The 17,175-nt window shown below is 38.6% G+C and overlaps 1 protein-coding gene and 4 non-coding genes across 9 annotated transcripts in view; all 5 read right to left on the bottom strand.

Moving 5' to 3' along the window:
• The window catches only part of LOC139459830 (protein PRRC2C-like), a 37,914-nt gene extending 21,043 nt beyond the window's left edge, over positions 1-16,871 (bottom strand). For 4 of the 5 annotated variants that reach the window (XM_071241527.1, XM_071241528.1, XM_071241529.1 and 1 more), the window contains exons 1-21: positions 16,730-16,871; positions 13,394-13,568; positions 11,778-11,918; positions 11,281-11,396; positions 10,899-10,971; positions 10,480-10,626; positions 10,005-10,285; positions 8,899-8,975; positions 8,155-8,367; positions 7,748-7,798; positions 7,283-7,502; positions 6,786-6,887; positions 6,117-6,446; positions 5,142-5,267; positions 3,788-4,094; positions 3,067-3,228; positions 2,044-2,125; positions 1,338-1,544; positions 947-1,137; positions 388-596; positions 41-132 (exon numbers count right to left, since the gene is read on the bottom strand). In XM_071241527.1, the coding sequence (XP_071097628.1) occupies positions 41-132; positions 388-596; positions 947-1,137; positions 1,338-1,544; positions 2,044-2,125; positions 3,067-3,228; positions 3,788-4,094; positions 5,142-5,267; positions 6,117-6,446; positions 6,786-6,887; positions 7,283-7,502; positions 7,748-7,798; positions 8,155-8,367; positions 8,899-8,975; positions 10,005-10,285; positions 10,480-10,626; positions 10,899-10,971; positions 11,281-11,396; positions 11,778-11,918; positions 13,394-13,508 (3,242 nt within the window). In that variant the 5' untranslated portion in view covers positions 13,509-13,568; positions 16,730-16,871. The remainder of the gene's footprint in view (positions 1-40; positions 133-387; positions 597-946; positions 1,138-1,337; positions 1,545-2,043; positions 2,126-3,066; positions 3,229-3,787; positions 4,095-5,141; positions 5,268-6,116; positions 6,447-6,785; positions 6,888-7,282; positions 7,503-7,747; positions 7,799-8,154; positions 8,368-8,898; positions 8,976-10,004; positions 10,286-10,479; positions 10,627-10,898; positions 10,972-11,280; positions 11,397-11,777; positions 11,919-13,393; positions 13,569-16,729) is intronic. The other variant, XM_071241530.1, reaches the window with a different exon arrangement.
• On the bottom strand, positions 6,976-7,047 carry LOC139459994 (small nucleolar RNA SNORD83). Its single transcript, XR_011652741.1, has one exon. It is a non-coding gene; the product is annotated as a small nucleolar RNA SNORD83 (small nucleolar RNA).
• LOC139459995 (small nucleolar RNA SNORD83) lies at positions 8,028-8,099 on the bottom strand. The gene has a single exon (XR_011652742.1). It is a non-coding gene; the product is annotated as a small nucleolar RNA SNORD83 (small nucleolar RNA).
• LOC139459992 (small nucleolar RNA SNORD83) lies at positions 8,544-8,616 on the bottom strand. Its single transcript, XR_011652739.1, has one exon. It is a non-coding gene; the product is annotated as a small nucleolar RNA SNORD83 (small nucleolar RNA).
• On the bottom strand, positions 9,706-9,778 carry LOC139459991 (small nucleolar RNA SNORD83). The gene has a single exon (XR_011652738.1). It is a non-coding gene; the product is annotated as a small nucleolar RNA SNORD83 (small nucleolar RNA).
• Positions 16,872-17,175: the final 304 nt, after the last annotated feature.

Here is a 17,175-nt window from a genome sequence, read left to right as displayed (position 1 = left end):
TAGCTTTAGTCAATATCTTGTTTAACGTATTCTCACATACTTTTCACTTTGTCTTCTGCTCCAGACTGTTTCGGCTCTGGATGAATCTGGGACTGCCACAACCTCTCTCTGGGATTCTTTCTTGATCGACTCCTACAACAAAAACAAATATTTGTAAAATTATACTAACATTGATCACCAGCTCATGAGAAAATCACTTAATAGACTTAAAAAATAACGATTTGCCTTCAATTTTAACAGAATTTGGGGGGCATTTCTCATCAAGGAAGTCCTACCCCACTTGTAAGTAGACTGCATTTTCAATTTGTGTGCAGTTTCTTCAGTAACATTTTCTCAAATAATATTCTTGATCACATTTGAAACTGAAAAACAGACTGTTGGTCCTACCCTGCTTGGTTCTTTCCTCAAGCTGGTTGGTTTTTCATGGAGAACTGGCTCCTTTGGTGAATCACTTTTCCTTTCTGACGATGCAGCCGAGCTGGTTGAGTTGTTGGATGCACTTCGCTTGAGTGACATGAAGTTGCTGCGTGGTGGTGGTGCAGACTGTGCCTGTTGTGGAGGTATTGGTGGTGGACAACTTGGGTGATGGTCTCTCCCTGACAAGACACGAGCGTGTAATCAGTACAAATAAACAGCAATTTCTTTTCTTTTAGTCTTGTTTCTCCTTTAATGAATAATCAAAGTTTGCAAAAGTTTTTAGCAGGGCTTTTCAGTAAGCTATCTAATCACTAAGCTATTGTTATTTTAGTTTGCGCCGATATCCTAGCCATATCACGGCAGCCTGTAAATAATCTTATCACGGGACACTATTTTAACTACTTGCTCAAATAATGAAAAAATAAGGACCGCACTTAAACCATAAAATTCTACCAGCCTTCATTGGATATGGTGATTGATAATTGGCCAGGTCACATTCACATGTAACTACCAAAGTAATATTTCTTACGTGATTTGCCCTCATCGACTCCTCCCCATGCTCTTTGTGGTTGAGATGGTGGGCCTCTGTCGTGTCTTGATTGTGAGCTTTGAAAATTATGACTTCCCCATTCCTTCATTCTCCTGAAATCAGTCTCCTTGTCCTCCCTCTTGTCCAAGTCAGGCTTCTGCCTTCGGGGCTCTGGTGGAATTTCTTCAGATCTGAAATTAATGATTAAAAATATATTGCATACGTTCCATGCTTCAGTGAAAAGAATCCTTTCCTTTATTGAGTGAATTAGTGTAAACAACTTTTCACCTTGGTCAAGTTAATGTTATTTTACAGAGCAGTCAGCAATTTTCAAGTTATATCAACACCACCTTTAAATAATCAAATCTGTATCATTCAGTAAACTACTCACTTTTCATCAACATCCCAACTTTCCAATTTGTCATCTTTGCCAACTGCTTCATCAAAGGGATCTCTCTGTACAACTGGGCTCCTTGTCACAGAGCTTCGATGTTCAAGATCCTTAGGGGCTTTGTCTGTAAGTGGGGGTCCATCCTGATCAATTTCCTTATCCCTGTGATCATCTCTGTCCCCCATCTCCCCCTGGTGCTCATAATCTCTGAAACAACAGTCAAAGCATATTAGAAAGATGAAGAAGTTAGGATAAACATTTGAGGTGAGGTGGGTTGAACTGAGGTTTAAATGTCGCTTTCAAGATTATTGCACTTATATAGCAATGTGCATGCACATGTGCGTGTACTCATCTGGATTAATGCTGATTTGAAAATGCTAGCCCACTGAGATACCATGCTGCAGTTTATCATTAATACCCCAATCAGACACAGTATACTGACACTGAGCCGACCAGTCCTTGTTTTTGCCCCTTAATGCCGAGCGCCAGACAGGGTGGTCAAAAGGCTGAAACCCTAATAAATTTTCCATGGTTCATACAGATAGTTGGGAAGAATCTTTTAAGAATTTTTTAAGAATTTGTAGGCTGACGTGGCTGAAAATATTCATCATATTGAATAAGAGAAGCAAGTTTACAACCTATTCATTACAATCATTAAATTTGCCATCGGACAAAAGTGCATGTAACTATAGACAAAATAACTCACTTTCTTTCATAGTCGTATCTTTCATATTCATGGTACATCCTTGGGTCAAAGTATGGACCTCTTCTCATCTCATCATATGGACCTGGGGGAAATAGAAGAGATTTTGTAACTAAAATACTTTAGTGCCACATGTACTGAATTAAATATGAACTGTAATATATTAAACAATTCTAATTTCTATAAAAACAGAAACATCATCTCAAACTGTTAACTCTCTTATGACCAGTGGAGATCCGGTTAGGTCTTTAGCAACCCATGCTTGTCGCAAGAGGTTCAGGTAGTCAGACTCGCTGACTTGGTTGATGCATGTCCTCATATCCTAATTGCATGGGTCGATGCTCATGATATCAATCGGTGGATTCACTGGTCCACACTCCATTATTTACAGACAGCCATCCAATAGCTGGAATATTGCTGAGTGAGACGGTAAACAACAAAAGAACAACTCTCTCATCACATGTTCAAACCTATAAACAGTATCATATGATGAAGAAAGGAATTGAACCTTCTTGGCAGATGTGTTTGTTGTCTCATGACAGTCAATATACTAGCTATATTATGGCTGACCTGTTAATAACAGTGCGGTTGATATGAGCATAGTTCCATGTATGATAACGCACAATCAACCATGTCACTGAGCCTGAAAACCCAATCCAATTTGGTCACCTCAATAAAGTAATGGGGATACATTTTCACAGGTACCCAAGGGGTTCCTGACAACTGAGAAGAGGGAACTTATTTAGTACTATCATCCTCATGTTTTGGCTGTATCCAAGCAGCATGGAAATGTTTGCGACTGGACCAGCCAAACCAGTGGTGAACCCAGAAGTGTTAGAATTTGGCACTAGTCCTGCAGTCCTTACCAAACTGTCCAATAGTTAAGGTATCCTAAGGACTAGTAGAAACTTGCAATTTTAAGGGCTTTGCTATATGTTATCATTATACGGACTAGTGGACAAAAACTGTTAGTTTCTATCGCTGCCTATGTGCCATAATTCACGCCGAGGAACAGTATTCACACACCTGGTGGGGGAGGTGGATATCCTCTCTCCATCCATGTACGTGGGTCTCGTGGATCACGTTCATACTGCTCTGGCTGTCGGGTCTCGTTGTCTTGACTGTCAGTGCCAGAGCCATGACTGTCTGTGCGGCGACGCATTGGTGGGGGTGGGTACATGTGCATGCCTGCAAAATAAGAGTTTCAGGTTTTACGTAATCAGTGTAAGAAATCACTTATATTTTCAATTAACCAGATAGACCAGTAGTTTTTCCAATGGTACTGACAAGCAACATAAATCAGAAGTCAACAACTATCAAGACTATCAGAGTGACATTTGAAAATAAATGAGCAGTTGTATTCCTGTCATATCAAAGTAGAATATATTCACTTTTCTCATCTATCCTATCATGATACGTATCAAATTGTGTACAAATCATTGCACTACACAAACCATGCAGTTTTTTAAAACAAAGGGTCCTTTTATCATCATGTATGTTGCTAGCTTGTGACTGAGGGATTAACACAACTACTACTATAAGAGCAAACCTGAAGGACACCAGGGCCTCCCTAAATTTCAAACACTGCCAGCACAAAGTTACGGTTTTAGTCCAAATGTCTGTCATACACACGAGGAACATGACCTGGTGCTACAAATTGTTCACATGTTTCTATTCAATCACCAGTACACGCTTGTGGAAAGGGAGAGCCTCAGCCTGCACAATTTCAACACACTGAAAAACTCACCAGCCATTTCCATCCTTCCAGCATATCTGGGATCCATGAATGGGGGTGGTGGCATGCCTCCCCACGCCCGGGGATCGTAGGGAGTTCCTACCCAATGTGGTGGTGGTCCTTGCCCTGGCCGGAAGCCCTGGGGTAACTGGGGGTGTTGCCCTGACCCCTGCTGTGCTGGCTGCTGCTGCTGCTGTTGATTGGGGGTCTGGGAGGAGGGGGACTGCGACGTCTGCTGCCGCATCATCTGCTCCTGCTGTTGTTTTTGAAATCGTGGAGGCACATTCCGAGCATAGGCTTTGGAGAAGGTCTGGTTACTCTGTCAGAAATTGAGATCAGAGACTAACTCACCACTGAACTGGGTCTAGCAAGGGGCAATCCGATAGTTATTCAAGATAGGTATATATAGGTACCACATGGAAGGAATTTTGGATTTCTTTCAGGCAGAAAAGTTAGAAAGTCTAACTACAGACAGACAACACAGTAAGAAAGATTGGACAGAGCGCATAGAAAAGATTATGTTGCAAAATAAGATAAAAAGGTCAAGCTCCCATTGATTATTTGAAAGACAGGACAAACAAGCTTCTTTCATGCATATGTAAAAACATGCATCTATGATACAATGAAAATAGTAAAAGCAGATGTGACAACAGTTTCACCTCAGATACACCCTTGCTGTGAGTTTAGTCTCTGAGCTAAATACACTGACTATTTCTATAACACATAACCTTCTCATGCACAAAAGTAAATGCTCGATTTCCAGGACAATTACAGATTTAGTTCAAAAGATTTTCTTTTATCAATTACAGAACAAAATTCAAAAGACATTTATTCAATGTGTCTGAATAATGAGCATTTCTAATGTTAACATTCACTCGTTCAGTAGCCATTTTGCATCTTTCAAGGATAACTTGAAAGTAGTAAGTCATTAGAACAATGAACTACATAAGACAAAACACAAACAAACATTTTGTTTAAAACTCAAATACTGACACCAAACTACCAGTCTACAAATAACTAAACCAAATCCATGCAATAGTAGTAAAATATAGTAGCATCTCTGAGCACAAAGGTGACCCAATACTAAATCTTAATACTGTCAAGAAGAAATGCATTGTCAGGGAAATTGGGACTAGTCTGTCAGTCTAATGTGACAGTTATCCAGAGGGCTGGTAGAATGTACGCTTTCAGGGATGTCCCTTTTACTGATCAGGCAAGTAAATTTTTCACACTGATTTATACTGCTGCATTTTGTAATGAAAGCTCAATTAAACTAGACTTAGCATCACTGTAACTCATAATATTGGGTCGCCAAAGTAAGAGATTGTAAAAATTTGATCTAATAAATAGTGAAATAATCACTCACTGTTGCTGGGTATTTTGACAAGTCCCGATGAGATCTGTCTTTTCCATCCCTTGAATCTTTCTCACTACTCTCACTTGGAGTACGACTTGATCGACCACCGTCAGATTCAGCTCCATCTCGGCTCTCCTGGAACCGAATACAATTTGTTTTGAAATGTACAAGATGTAGGAGACAGCTTTTTCCATTTCACTCTCCACCATGATGAAATTCTGCTAACCTGTCTTATGTTAACAAGATTCTTAGACAAGTCAACCTTTCAATTAATTGGTTTTCAAAATTAAGAAGGAAAGTCAAGGGGTCACTGTTAATTAATACTGTCTGTAGATAGTATCATAACTTGCATTCTTAAGCCTTTCAAGCAATGACAACAATGAGTTGTTCAAAAATCATTGATTAAATCCATAAATCCAGAACGCTGAATAAATAGTTGACTGATGATGTTCTTGTACATTTAACTCTTGCAACACTACTGTCTGGTATTATTAACTATTTCCTCTAAAGAATATTTTAAAAAACTATGGGACACATGCCTTGACAACGGGTCCATAGTGTAGATGTCGTAGAACAATACAATAGAAAGACGTTTCACGTAAATCATTAAATAAATCATATAAAGTAATCAATAAAATCAAAAATATTTCTAAAATATATCAAACTTACATCTCTTGATCTAAGTTACTACTATGTTTTGGTGTGATCATGTAATGCAAAATTTTTAAAGTTTTAAATGCATTGCTTAAATATCGTGGTAAACATAACTTTCATATTTTTCATACAGTAGGATCAGACCTTTCAAATGGTGCATGACATGTCGAAGCAAAGATGTTATACAAGCTTATATTTTCCCTGATATGTGTAGGCTTCATCTATCAGCCCAGAGTCTCTGGGAACTTGGTGTGCCGCTTGACTGGTGTTGAAAAGAGTTTATGTTATTCATTGTAAATGTCTTGGGCATCAAGTCAAATAGAGACCCACCTTATCCTCTTTCTTTTTGCCTGTCCTCTCATCAAGCTGCTTTAATTTCTCAGCAGCAGCAGCTTTCCTCTCAGCCTCCATGCGTCTCTCATCTTCTTCTCGTCGCTGGCGTGCTCTCTCTACAGCTGCATTGACTTCTTCTCCATGTTGTCTCCTCTTCTGTCTCCAAATCTCATCCTCATCCTCTGCTCCAGAGTGCCGGTTCAATTGTGGTGGGTGTGGGCCATATGGGGGTGCCGGCCTCTGGTTAGGGGGTGGAGGTGGCATACGGAAATGGGGAGGGTATGGCCCTTGTTGAGACATGAAGTTGTAGGGATGCATCGGCCAGCGCTGAAGCAAGAGTAGACAATATACCAAGGGCTATTACACCAGGTTGCAATTGTCCCTTAATTTTACCGTCAGAGTCTGATGACACTATCAACCAAGTCACCTAGCCTGAAAACCTGATTCATTGTCAGCTCTTACAGCCAACATTAGTTGCTTGATGGGGACCTTTTCTAACCCGGAATCCCCACAAGGGTATCCCATAGGCAAGACAGAGATTTAATAAAAACACATTTAGCCAAATATCTGAAGCGAAAGTATTTCTGAACTGAAAAATGAGACGATAACTAGTTAAAAAAACATCCATACTGTTAAGCTGACAGATATAGAGGAAGGAATACACACCCCATCCATTCCTGGTGGTGGTGGCCTTGGGCCACCTCTGTACTGTGGGGGTGGTGGTCCATGTGTCCATCCCTCTCGGGATTTTGGAGGACCCTGGTCATCCTGAAAGATAATGAAGAGATTGCAGGAAAGGATCAAGCAAGAGTGATAAACCATTCCTCGTAATACCCAAGTAGTGAACTCATGAGATAGCCATCAGGTTTATGGGTGATAGATAGAAGTTATCATTGTCAAAACTCAATGCAAAGGTACATCATGTGGCTAGTTCATGACAACTGATTTTCATTACTTTCTTATCAAGCCAGATAGAGATACAGAAATAGAATAGCAATTTTTCATTGTTGAAAGCCTCACTCAACAACATTCCAACTATATGACAATGGCCTGGAAATAATTGAATATCACAAAGACCTCAGGATACATTTAATTGCCTCTATGATAAGTATCAGTTGACTTAGACCTAAAAAATTCAACACAACCCGAAAGGAACTAGTTACCTTATCTTTGTCGTATTTGGAAGTTTCCCTGTCCCGATCGTGTTCAGAATCCTCACTGTGTCGGTCACTGTGTCGATCACTGTGTCTTTCCATCGGACGATCTCCATGCCGATCTGGTCTGTCATGTGGTCTGTCATGCTGTCTGTCCATCTGGCGTTCACCTTGTCGGTCTCGTGGATCTTCTCCTTGTTTACGAATATCTCTTGGTCTCCGATCTCTCCTAGGAAATGCAAATATTCAAATAATATTCTAGCCAACAAAACCCGACAAGTCAAACATCTCTTAACAAAAGTTCTGAATACATCTCTTGAGAGAGCTAGCAGGAACGCAAACCTAAGTCAGCTTGTGAAATCTTACAGGTATTCTAAGGGCTAGTAGAATTCAGATGTTTTAGGGGGTGTCCTTATATGTTAAATGCTAGTAAATTAAGTTATGTTAATCCCAGGATTGTCATATCACACTTACTTTCGCTCTTTGCCTGACTCGTCTTCATCATCACTGAACACAAGCTTAGCACTGAAAGGTAGAAGAACAGTTTGTATTCCAATAATGGATATCTTCATTTAAACCTTGGAAAAATGCAAGATTATTCTCAACAGCTTATACTAAAGTTTTGAAGTATATAGTTCTAAATCTAGAGCATATTTTGAAACAGATTTTTCAGAATCATTGGTTCCTTTCAATATAAAAATAGATGCCAAATACTGCTTACTGTACATTGCATTGTGGATAACAGAACTCAGATAGCCATCAGGTTTATGGGTGATAGATAGGAGTCGTCACAGCCGAGGCTCAACATTTTGCTACATCATCTGGCTATTATGCCATTAACCAGTGTTGTGTTTTATTCATTTTTCCAGTCCCTTTCTTACCTATAATCAATTTCTCCTTGAGCATCAGCCCATCCACCATCATTGGGCTCTGTGCGTAAAAGATCATCAAACTCTTTCAGGTCCTTATCCGATATGATGGCAGGTCTCTTTACACCCTCTTCTCCTTCTCGATCTCCTCTGTCCCGGTCTCGATCACGATCTCGTTCTCGATCCATTGGCCGTGGTGGCATGTGTGGAGGTGGGCCTCTGTATCTAACACGTCCAAGATAAAAGTATCAGCCAAAGGAGAAAAGCTGTGTTTGAATTTAAGAATGCAAGTCATGGTGTCCTTGGGTGTGTGACCGTCACAAATTCAACTTAACCAATGTTGTGCTTTTATTCATTTTTCCAGTCTCTATCTTACCTATAATCAATTTTATTGCGAGACAAGCCATCAGTATTATGGGTGATAGATAGGAGTTCTCACTGCACAAAGCTCAACTAAAGAGTGCATCATCTGGCTGTCTAAGACTACTACAAAATAATCAAGATACATGCTTTTAATATATTTTTAATTTATTTATTACCTGCCAATCATGTTTTCATCACAACTTCATTTTTTAGCGACACATCTTAAATATAAAGATTTTCAAAGATTTTCTGTGACAACTTAGTGTTTAAAATATATGATCAACTACACAATTAAATTCTCAATTTGACATTCACACATTTACGCCAAATCAATCAGTTATAGCCAGTTTGATTGCAGAGTTAATTTAGAATTGCCGAAGTCCTTGATCTTACCTTCCATCATAAGGGTAAGGTGGCCGTGGCATCCCTGGGTAGTTAGGTGGATAGCCAGTCGGCATTCTGCCAAACATCTGAAACCAGATTTTAGTACATAAATCACAACACTCAAAGTACAAGCATGGGAGTGAATATCATCTAAAACAGCAACATCTAGGTTATGGCAGTCTTAATATAATCAAGCATTAGCAATGATTAGTGTGTGTTTGTTTGTTGTTTAACGCCGCACTCAGCAATATTCCAGCTATATGACAGCGGTTGGTAAATAAAAGAGTCTGTAATAATCAGACAATCCTGTGATTCACATCATGAGCATCAATCCATGCAATTAGGTTTTGATGACATGCATCAACCAAGTCAGCAAGTCTGACCACCTGACCCCGTTAGTCGCCTCTTACGACAAGCATAGTCGCCTTTTACGGCAAGAATAGGTTGCTAAAGACCTATTTTACCCCGGATCTTCACGGGTATCATGCATTAGTGACTGTGAGGCAGACTAGTGGTAGATAGAATGAGAAAGAAAAAAAACACTGTCTGCATTCAATAACAGCTGGAAACACCATGTCATATGAAACTAGTCCGACTCATATCGAACTTGTGGTTATGTAAAAGAACTAGATTTGTGGATAAAAACAACTAGTCCCTCTGGATGTTTAGTAGTCTCTAATGACCAATGGTCATATCTAGCCCAAAATGACATTCAATAAGCAATGCACACATCAGATTCTCATTTGTGACTGATATGAGCACAAGATGAAAGGTACCTATTCTGCTAAGTGATATGGCAATATTATATGCGAGACAAGCCATCAGTATTATGGGTGATAGATAGGAGTTCTCACTGCACAAAGCTCAACTAAAAAGTGCATCATCTGGCTGTCTAAGACTACTACTAAATAATCCAGATACAGTAAACTACGGTTATAACGCACCTGCTTATAACGAACTGACCTATAAAGCGAACTTACTTTTTGGTCCCGACTACTTGCTGTAGTCATGCTGTATATGTACTTATAACGAACTACGGTTATAACAATTAGTAGTCCCATTGAGTTCGTTATAACCGTAGTTTACTGTTCATGCTTAAATATATGAATACTTACATAGGGTGGCATCATTCCTCTGTATTGGGGGTGTGGCATGCCCATGTGAGGTGCCATGGGCATGGGGCCCTGTGTTGATGTGGGGCCCTGGTTAGAGCTGGGTCGTGGGGGGATCTGCGGGGAGGGAGAGGGGGTGTCGCCCCCACCGGGAGTCGGGGGGCCATTCGGCTGTGTTTCTGTGAGGGTCTGTGATGGTGAAGACGTCGGTGATAGACTGTCTTGTTTTGGCTGTGGTTGCTGCATGGCGCCACGCCCACCTCCTTCTCGCCAACTCCCTACATCTGCAATTCACAATTTCCATAATAAAAAAAGGATCAAAGTTTCAAACATCCTTAATTTATCAACTGAGTGATTGAGTGAAAGGGTCTGGTCAGACAGACTTGCACATAAGGTAGTCAGGAAATTTTACAAAGTAAATGTAAATTTTACACTGAGATTGAAAATTATCAAGTGCTTTGTATTGCATATAACTCACTTTGTGGTCGCAAACTTGGCCCTGGTCCATATTGAGTATCTGTTTTTTCTTCCTTCTTTTTTATGTCCTTGGTTTCTTTTTCTTCCCCCAATGCTAGACTTGGAAATTCCTCTTGGAACAAGGGTGACTGATGACTCACAAGAGATCCTGGCAATCAAAACAATAACTAAACCCCGGATTTTCGTTTACATCCTCATAACGTAACACAGCTCAACATATTCATATCAAATTCATGAATAGAAGCTCAGTGAATGAAATGTGCTTATACAACATGAATATATAAACAAAGGTATAAACAACATTCAGTTATCATTAAAACTTGTTTCATTTGACTAGTGATGACATACTTGCCAAGAAATCTTTTGAGATGCTGAGATTAAGGCAAAAGTTGTGTGTCTCATGATGGGACAAGAACTTACCCTGTGAGGTGCCCCCACCAGTAATACTGCTCCATGACTTTACCCCTGTGTTGGTGCCCCCAGATACACTGGTCTGAAAACAAATTCAAAAATTTGAAAGACATTCATCTTGGTAAGTTTGGTCCAATCTCAACAAGCAATTCTAGAAAACTTCTCAATGGCTCAGGATGAATATCAATGACAGTGAAAATATCATCTAATTATTTTGGGCTCACCACAAATGTTTGAATAGCCAGATACGGTTGGATTTCAGTTGGTAACTGGCATAAAATTGTGCAAACCAGAATACCAGAATAATGTTTATTTGTTGTCTAATTTACATAACAAGCAAACAAATGAGTTTAAGTCAAGAAAGTGAGTCTTGAACCCTCTTACAACTGACCTTGGTAGTTGGTACTGCTGATTGCCCAGATGGCGCCGACGTAGCCGGCTGCTGCTGCAACTGTTGCGGCGGTTTTCCACTGGCTTCCTCTTTCTTCTCCTCTTTCGTGCCCCATCCTGCAATGGACATCTCAGAAATTTACATGAGATCATTTCTTCACAGAAAGTATATTCATAGCATTTACATAACATTTGATAATTGACCAAAAATGTTTATAAACATTTCACACAAAAAAGCTTTCAGTACATATAAATCTATATGTCACCCACAATTTAATTTCCCAGACTTATGTGAGATTGCTCATGCAATGTCTTAATCAGCGAGGGCCTAACATATTTGCTATTCCCATTCCAACTCAGAATATATGGAATTGGTAGATTTTCACTTTCAACTGCAAATAGCATTTTAAATTTTTATCAATGAAATAAGATTGAGAATAAAGATGTTCCCAACTTTGTCAATTAATGCTCTTAGGGTATGGAAAAAAAGATGTTTACCTGAACCTCCGGTCGGAACAAGACTGATATTCGGGTCGTTTCCACTGTTCTCACTCTTCAAACTGGGCAAATTAGCCGGAGGCGGCATACGCCGTGCTGTTCCCACCTTACCCAAGCTTTGTAGCCCATGTTGACGAGGGACTACAACAAACAAGAAATTGTTCTAAAAACGAGCTTCAACATTACATCACACAAATAATTCCTTATCACAGCTTAATACCAAGTCCAAGGCTAGAAAAATCCACTCATCCACTCGTGCGGCGTGAGAAAGAAGTGAAGAACACTCGTATTAACAGGCAAGTACATTTATTTTAATCATGTCAATTTATCTCAAACTGTCTTCAATAAAATATGCAGGATAATTTCAATCCGAAAATGTTTTCATAGTAGTAATAATGAAATACATTCTGCTTTTATCATAAAAAGAAGGCATTTACAAAAGAGTGTTTACGCGGCAGTCTCGAAACTATTTTTTAAAGGGATGCAAACACATATTTTGTTGAAAGCGATTTGTTACTGATTCTCAAATGTCAAAGAGAAAGTGAATGATCTTGTGAGGGTAATCATGCAGCGATAGAAACTAACAGTTTTAGTCCAGTAGTCCTTATGATAACTCACAAAACCCTTAAAAATGTCAACTTCTACTCGTTCTTATGAAACCAAACTATTGGGCAGTTTGGAAAGGGCTATAGTACTAGTGCCAATTTCAATCACTGATATTGGCTGTTATTAATCAGGAATGGTGGGATTGACAAGAAAAAACATGATTTGATTACCAAATAGGCCAAAAACTTAATTTATTTTTTTTTTAAACGGCATGACTGTAAAAAATGAAAAAGAAATGTTCATGGCTGAATGGCTTTGAATGAGTGGAGATGAATGTAGGTGGCAGTTGACTTTAATATTTTGTACTGTCAGTCGTAAATACCTTCAACTCAAAGGTTAATTACGGAAAATAGTAATAATAACTGAGAACATTGCAGGATGAGTACAAAATATCTACTTGCCCCGCAGGAAAGGTTGGGTTTAACAAATTTTTCAAGCCCTGAAATCTGCACCAAATACGTCTGGTCTATCAGCCCTAACCTGTTTCTTGGAACATTTTCTGTGGAAACTTATGATATCTAGAAAAACAGTTTAATGTTGACAATGATGTGAATAAAGGGTTTATGCTATTTGTTCCGTTTCGAATTCATGATGACTGTACATGAAAACCTGAACAAAAGAACTAGCGGTCAGAAGTTTCAAAAAAAAGGAACTGATCTCAAATCTGCTGTACCATCAACTGACATATCAGCATTCCAGTCAGTTTTTCACAACTGTGATAGAATGACTCAAAAACACCACTGAAATAAATTTGTCAGAAATTGAAAACTTACTCTTGCTGGATTTCAGGTTGGTTCATTTTACAGGACACTGAAGTCCATCAAAATATGCAGAAGATTTTTTTTCCAAATTTGGTTTTTAAATGATACAGAAGATTTATCCTCTCAAAGCGAGACAAAAATTATGAAAATGTCCTAATGCCATTAATTTTGTCTCTAGCAAAATCACTGCAAGTAAAATGTCAGAAAAATTGTACTGACTGACAGTTGGCAGTGCCCATTTCAACTTACCCGCAGTCTTTTGTGTTTCAACGGTTTTGCCCTTATATATGTTGTTGATATTTATCGCCGTGAACTTGCCCTTGCCTTTCTCCCCCCTATTGCCTAACCCCGAGACTGAGGACATCTTGCCGAAGCACACACATTGAAGGCTTTCTCGTATACCCTATGAACGAACCGCAAGTATCTGAAACAAACAAAACTGCAATATAATACACAAAGAGGAATAGTTATTGCAACTAAAAGTCATTTTTTTCCAACTCATCCTGTTGTGATGATAGCAGCAGGCCTACGATTGATGTATTGCTCGGAAGCCATCAGTATTCTGGCTAATGAAGTCTTAATGTTATCTTAAAGGTAGCCAATGTAATATATTGTCTCGACCACCTGGCGACTTGAGAAATAGTTTAACTTGTTTGGGTTCAGATCTTATATCTGTGCTTGGGTCATTATACATGATACAAATTCTATGTTGTGGTATATTTTCTGAAATTTTGAGCTTCAGTTGTCTGGGCAAGTTTAAACTAACCATTGAATATACAAATCACGTCCGACAGTAATACTTGTGAAGTAACATTATTACCAAGACAAATCAAAGCTTGATATTTCAGGGGACAAAGGAAGGTCTCAAAGACCATACCTTAAAGTTCAGAAACTGGGATCAATTTTTAATAGCTGTTGTCACCAAGAGGTGAGAGATGCAATATTTACAAGGCGACTTCATTATGGAATCCAAACGAAGAGTTTGGTCACCATATACAGGCCATTGCAGAGAGGGAAATTGAAAGTTAAGGTTTGAATTAATAGTACTCCTGCTATCATTTATTGAGTACTATTATACACTTACTATCAGTACATTATCACGCACATTCCTGTAGGTCTGATTATTTTATATAAATATGGGGTCTCTTGACAGGTCTAAACAAATACTTTAATAATTGAATGTGAACTTGCTGTTTTTCATTGTCGCATACATCTCACTGCTGCATCAACAACAACATCCGGTTTTAGTGAGTTGGGTTTAACGCCGCTTTTAACAGTATTCCAGTTATATCACGGCGTACATCCGGTTTTAAGTTTATACTGACTGAGAACGTGGCCTCATAAATTTTCCAAATGTCCCCACTTGTCCAATTTCGTGGCACTGCCAATCAATTCATAAGATGTAAATCCTACAGTGCAAATCCACTAATTCTATGATCTGTAGCACCCTGGTAGTGACATAATTGAAATGATATTAAATGAGGAACGGATGATGATTCAGAAACTGCAGGTGAATTTGAATCAAGATTAATAAGCATACACACATAACCAACAATAATCACATAATTGTGAGCTACAAACAAACTGTGTCAAGTGTCAGGTATTGCAATTGGCACATCTACTTCAAAGCTTTGCAAAAAAGTTCCTTACAGCATTCCCTGCGCTCTAGTCTGAGAAGATGAAGATGCCACACAATGTGATGGAACTTGCTTCGTAACATGTCATTTGAACAGTATCATTGGACAGATAAATAATTATCAATATACCCCACTTGCCGGCAGATGTCTACGCCATAAGACATAATAGATTTATGTCATCTTTACATTCAGGTATTATGATGCATACATTTCAGTTTGTTGTTGTATCACTTGAGTTCGAGTTTTGCATTGATAAATAAACTGTACACAAACAATTTTTGTTTTTTATTATTCTATGAGTATACTAGTTAAGCAGTAGAAGTGAAAACTTTCCATCTTAAAGCTGATGTGTGTTCGTTCATATCTGTTTACGCAAAAATATACCAATGGATATCTAACATATTTCATCAGAGATATCTTAAAAAAGTCAGACACTTGGCTCCGTGATAATTTTAACCAGTGGCATTGTACAGCTGTTCAGTGAGACACAAGACTGGGATAAGCAAAGATCAGATATAATATGTCAATCAAAGTATAATACCCCAAACGATGTGTTGTCTGTACCCATATTGACATAACAAAAATGGCGACATTTTCAATACCACTCATTAACGAGATTCAGTAATTTTCTGTTATAATAATGGTTGTTCCATAATCGTTGGGTAAAGTGTAAGTTTACGGATGAACAACAGGTTAAATGATCATAGAGCAATAACAAATATTGCTAAAAATTGGATAGTTTTTAAACTGAAACATTGCTAACTAAGTTACGACATTTGTGGTATGAAATATAAGTAAGACTCCCACCCCTAAAAAATATATAAAATTTTAGGGGTTGAGTGGCAATGCATACATAAATAACTTTGGAGGTCGAAGTCGTTTTGAGATATACACTGAGGTATAATTACCTTGTTAAATTAAACCCAAATCTGTGGTTTTCATTAAAATAAATCAAACTGAAATATGCCAAAAAATAATTATGCTATATGCCTTTTCCAACAAACAGTAGATATATACCTACTATTGACTTGTGGACCAATATATGCATCATGGAGTAGAGTCTAGTATAGAGTCTTGACTAGATGAAGCCATTAATTTGGGTATATTCATAATTTGTGTTGATTGCACGCGTAGTTTACACGTAGTTTACACGCGAATTGGAATTTTTTGTTGATGGTTCATCAGAAACATAAGTTTTACTTTCGTTTGAACAGTAAACAGCCACTATTTAGGGTATCAAAGCAACAGCGAACTGTCACGTCTAAAAATATTTCACAACAATGAAGTCGAGTGGTCCGATAAGGGATCATTTCCAAGAAGCGTGTGAAATAGAGGAGCCATATACGATTGTTTCCGTATCAAATCAGTGCCTTCGGAATTTCACTGGAATTGCTAGAAATGTGAATATTTAAAAAATCCTGCTGTCTGAAATCGATCTTCGGCAGCAGCGAGCTGCTCAACCCTGGCTATTTAGGGGACGAGTCTAATGAACAATGGTCTAATAAATTTATGCAGAAGAAGAAAAACAGGGATATGTAGAATCGATGTACATATCGACTATACACAATCTTTCACAAAATCAAATAGTGGCAAAACACTTTTTGCAGCGGAAGTCGGTGTGACTCCTTCGCTTGCATGTGTCATTCTGTGTGTTGATCGAGTAAAAAGTGAAGTCAATCCTTGCATAACTTCCCGATAATTATGCATCAGACATGCATAGTAAATGTGCAAAACACAAGCATGTATGTAATAAATGTGTATGCATCGTAATACATGAAGTATTTGTGCACCCGATTCGCTTAAATTGCATTTTAAGAAGGAAAGCTGAGTGACGCTATGATAGAATATAACGGCAAGCTCTGCCGAAACGAAACAAAGATAAATAGATCACCCCGGGTCGTTCCGGATTGAATTATCTCGGCTTGTAGGGAAAGTAAAGCATACTTACGCCGGCTCGTTCCGTTGGGTTTGTTTCTAGATCAAACTGACAAAGAAATAATCAAGAAGCAACGCGGATGGCTTCTGATTTTTGTTGGATTCTTATCCAAAACACTTGTGTATTAGATGCTAACCAAAATGGCGAGCATACAAATATGTAAATGAGCTCGATGATGTCATAATTTCCCAGGGTGCACCGCGCTAGTGCGTAGCGTGTATTGGCTTGTAGAGAGTGAATGACATAGTGTGCGATAGATTTAGTAAAATGTGTAAAATGGGGCATTCTTGAAAATAATACTCATTTTATTTTGGGACAATGAGACGAAAATGTAAGGGTTTTTTATATGGTGAGAAAAAAAGAATAAGTGAAAGGCCGATTAAAGTTCCAGTGCGAACTAAAATGACACGGAAATAAGTTATTTCTGGAATGTTGTTATCTTGCTGTTATCGAATTTC

The sequence above is a fragment of the Haliotis cracherodii genome, unplaced genomic scaffold (genome assembly GCF_022045235.1).
Source record: "Haliotis cracherodii isolate W230 unplaced genomic scaffold, xgHalCrac1.p SCAF_13, whole genome shotgun sequence".
NCBI lineage: Eukaryota > Metazoa > Mollusca > Gastropoda > Lepetellida > Haliotidae > Haliotis > Haliotis cracherodii.
Note: the sequence above shows the minus strand (reverse complement) of the source record. Positions and strands in the feature narration are given on the sequence as shown.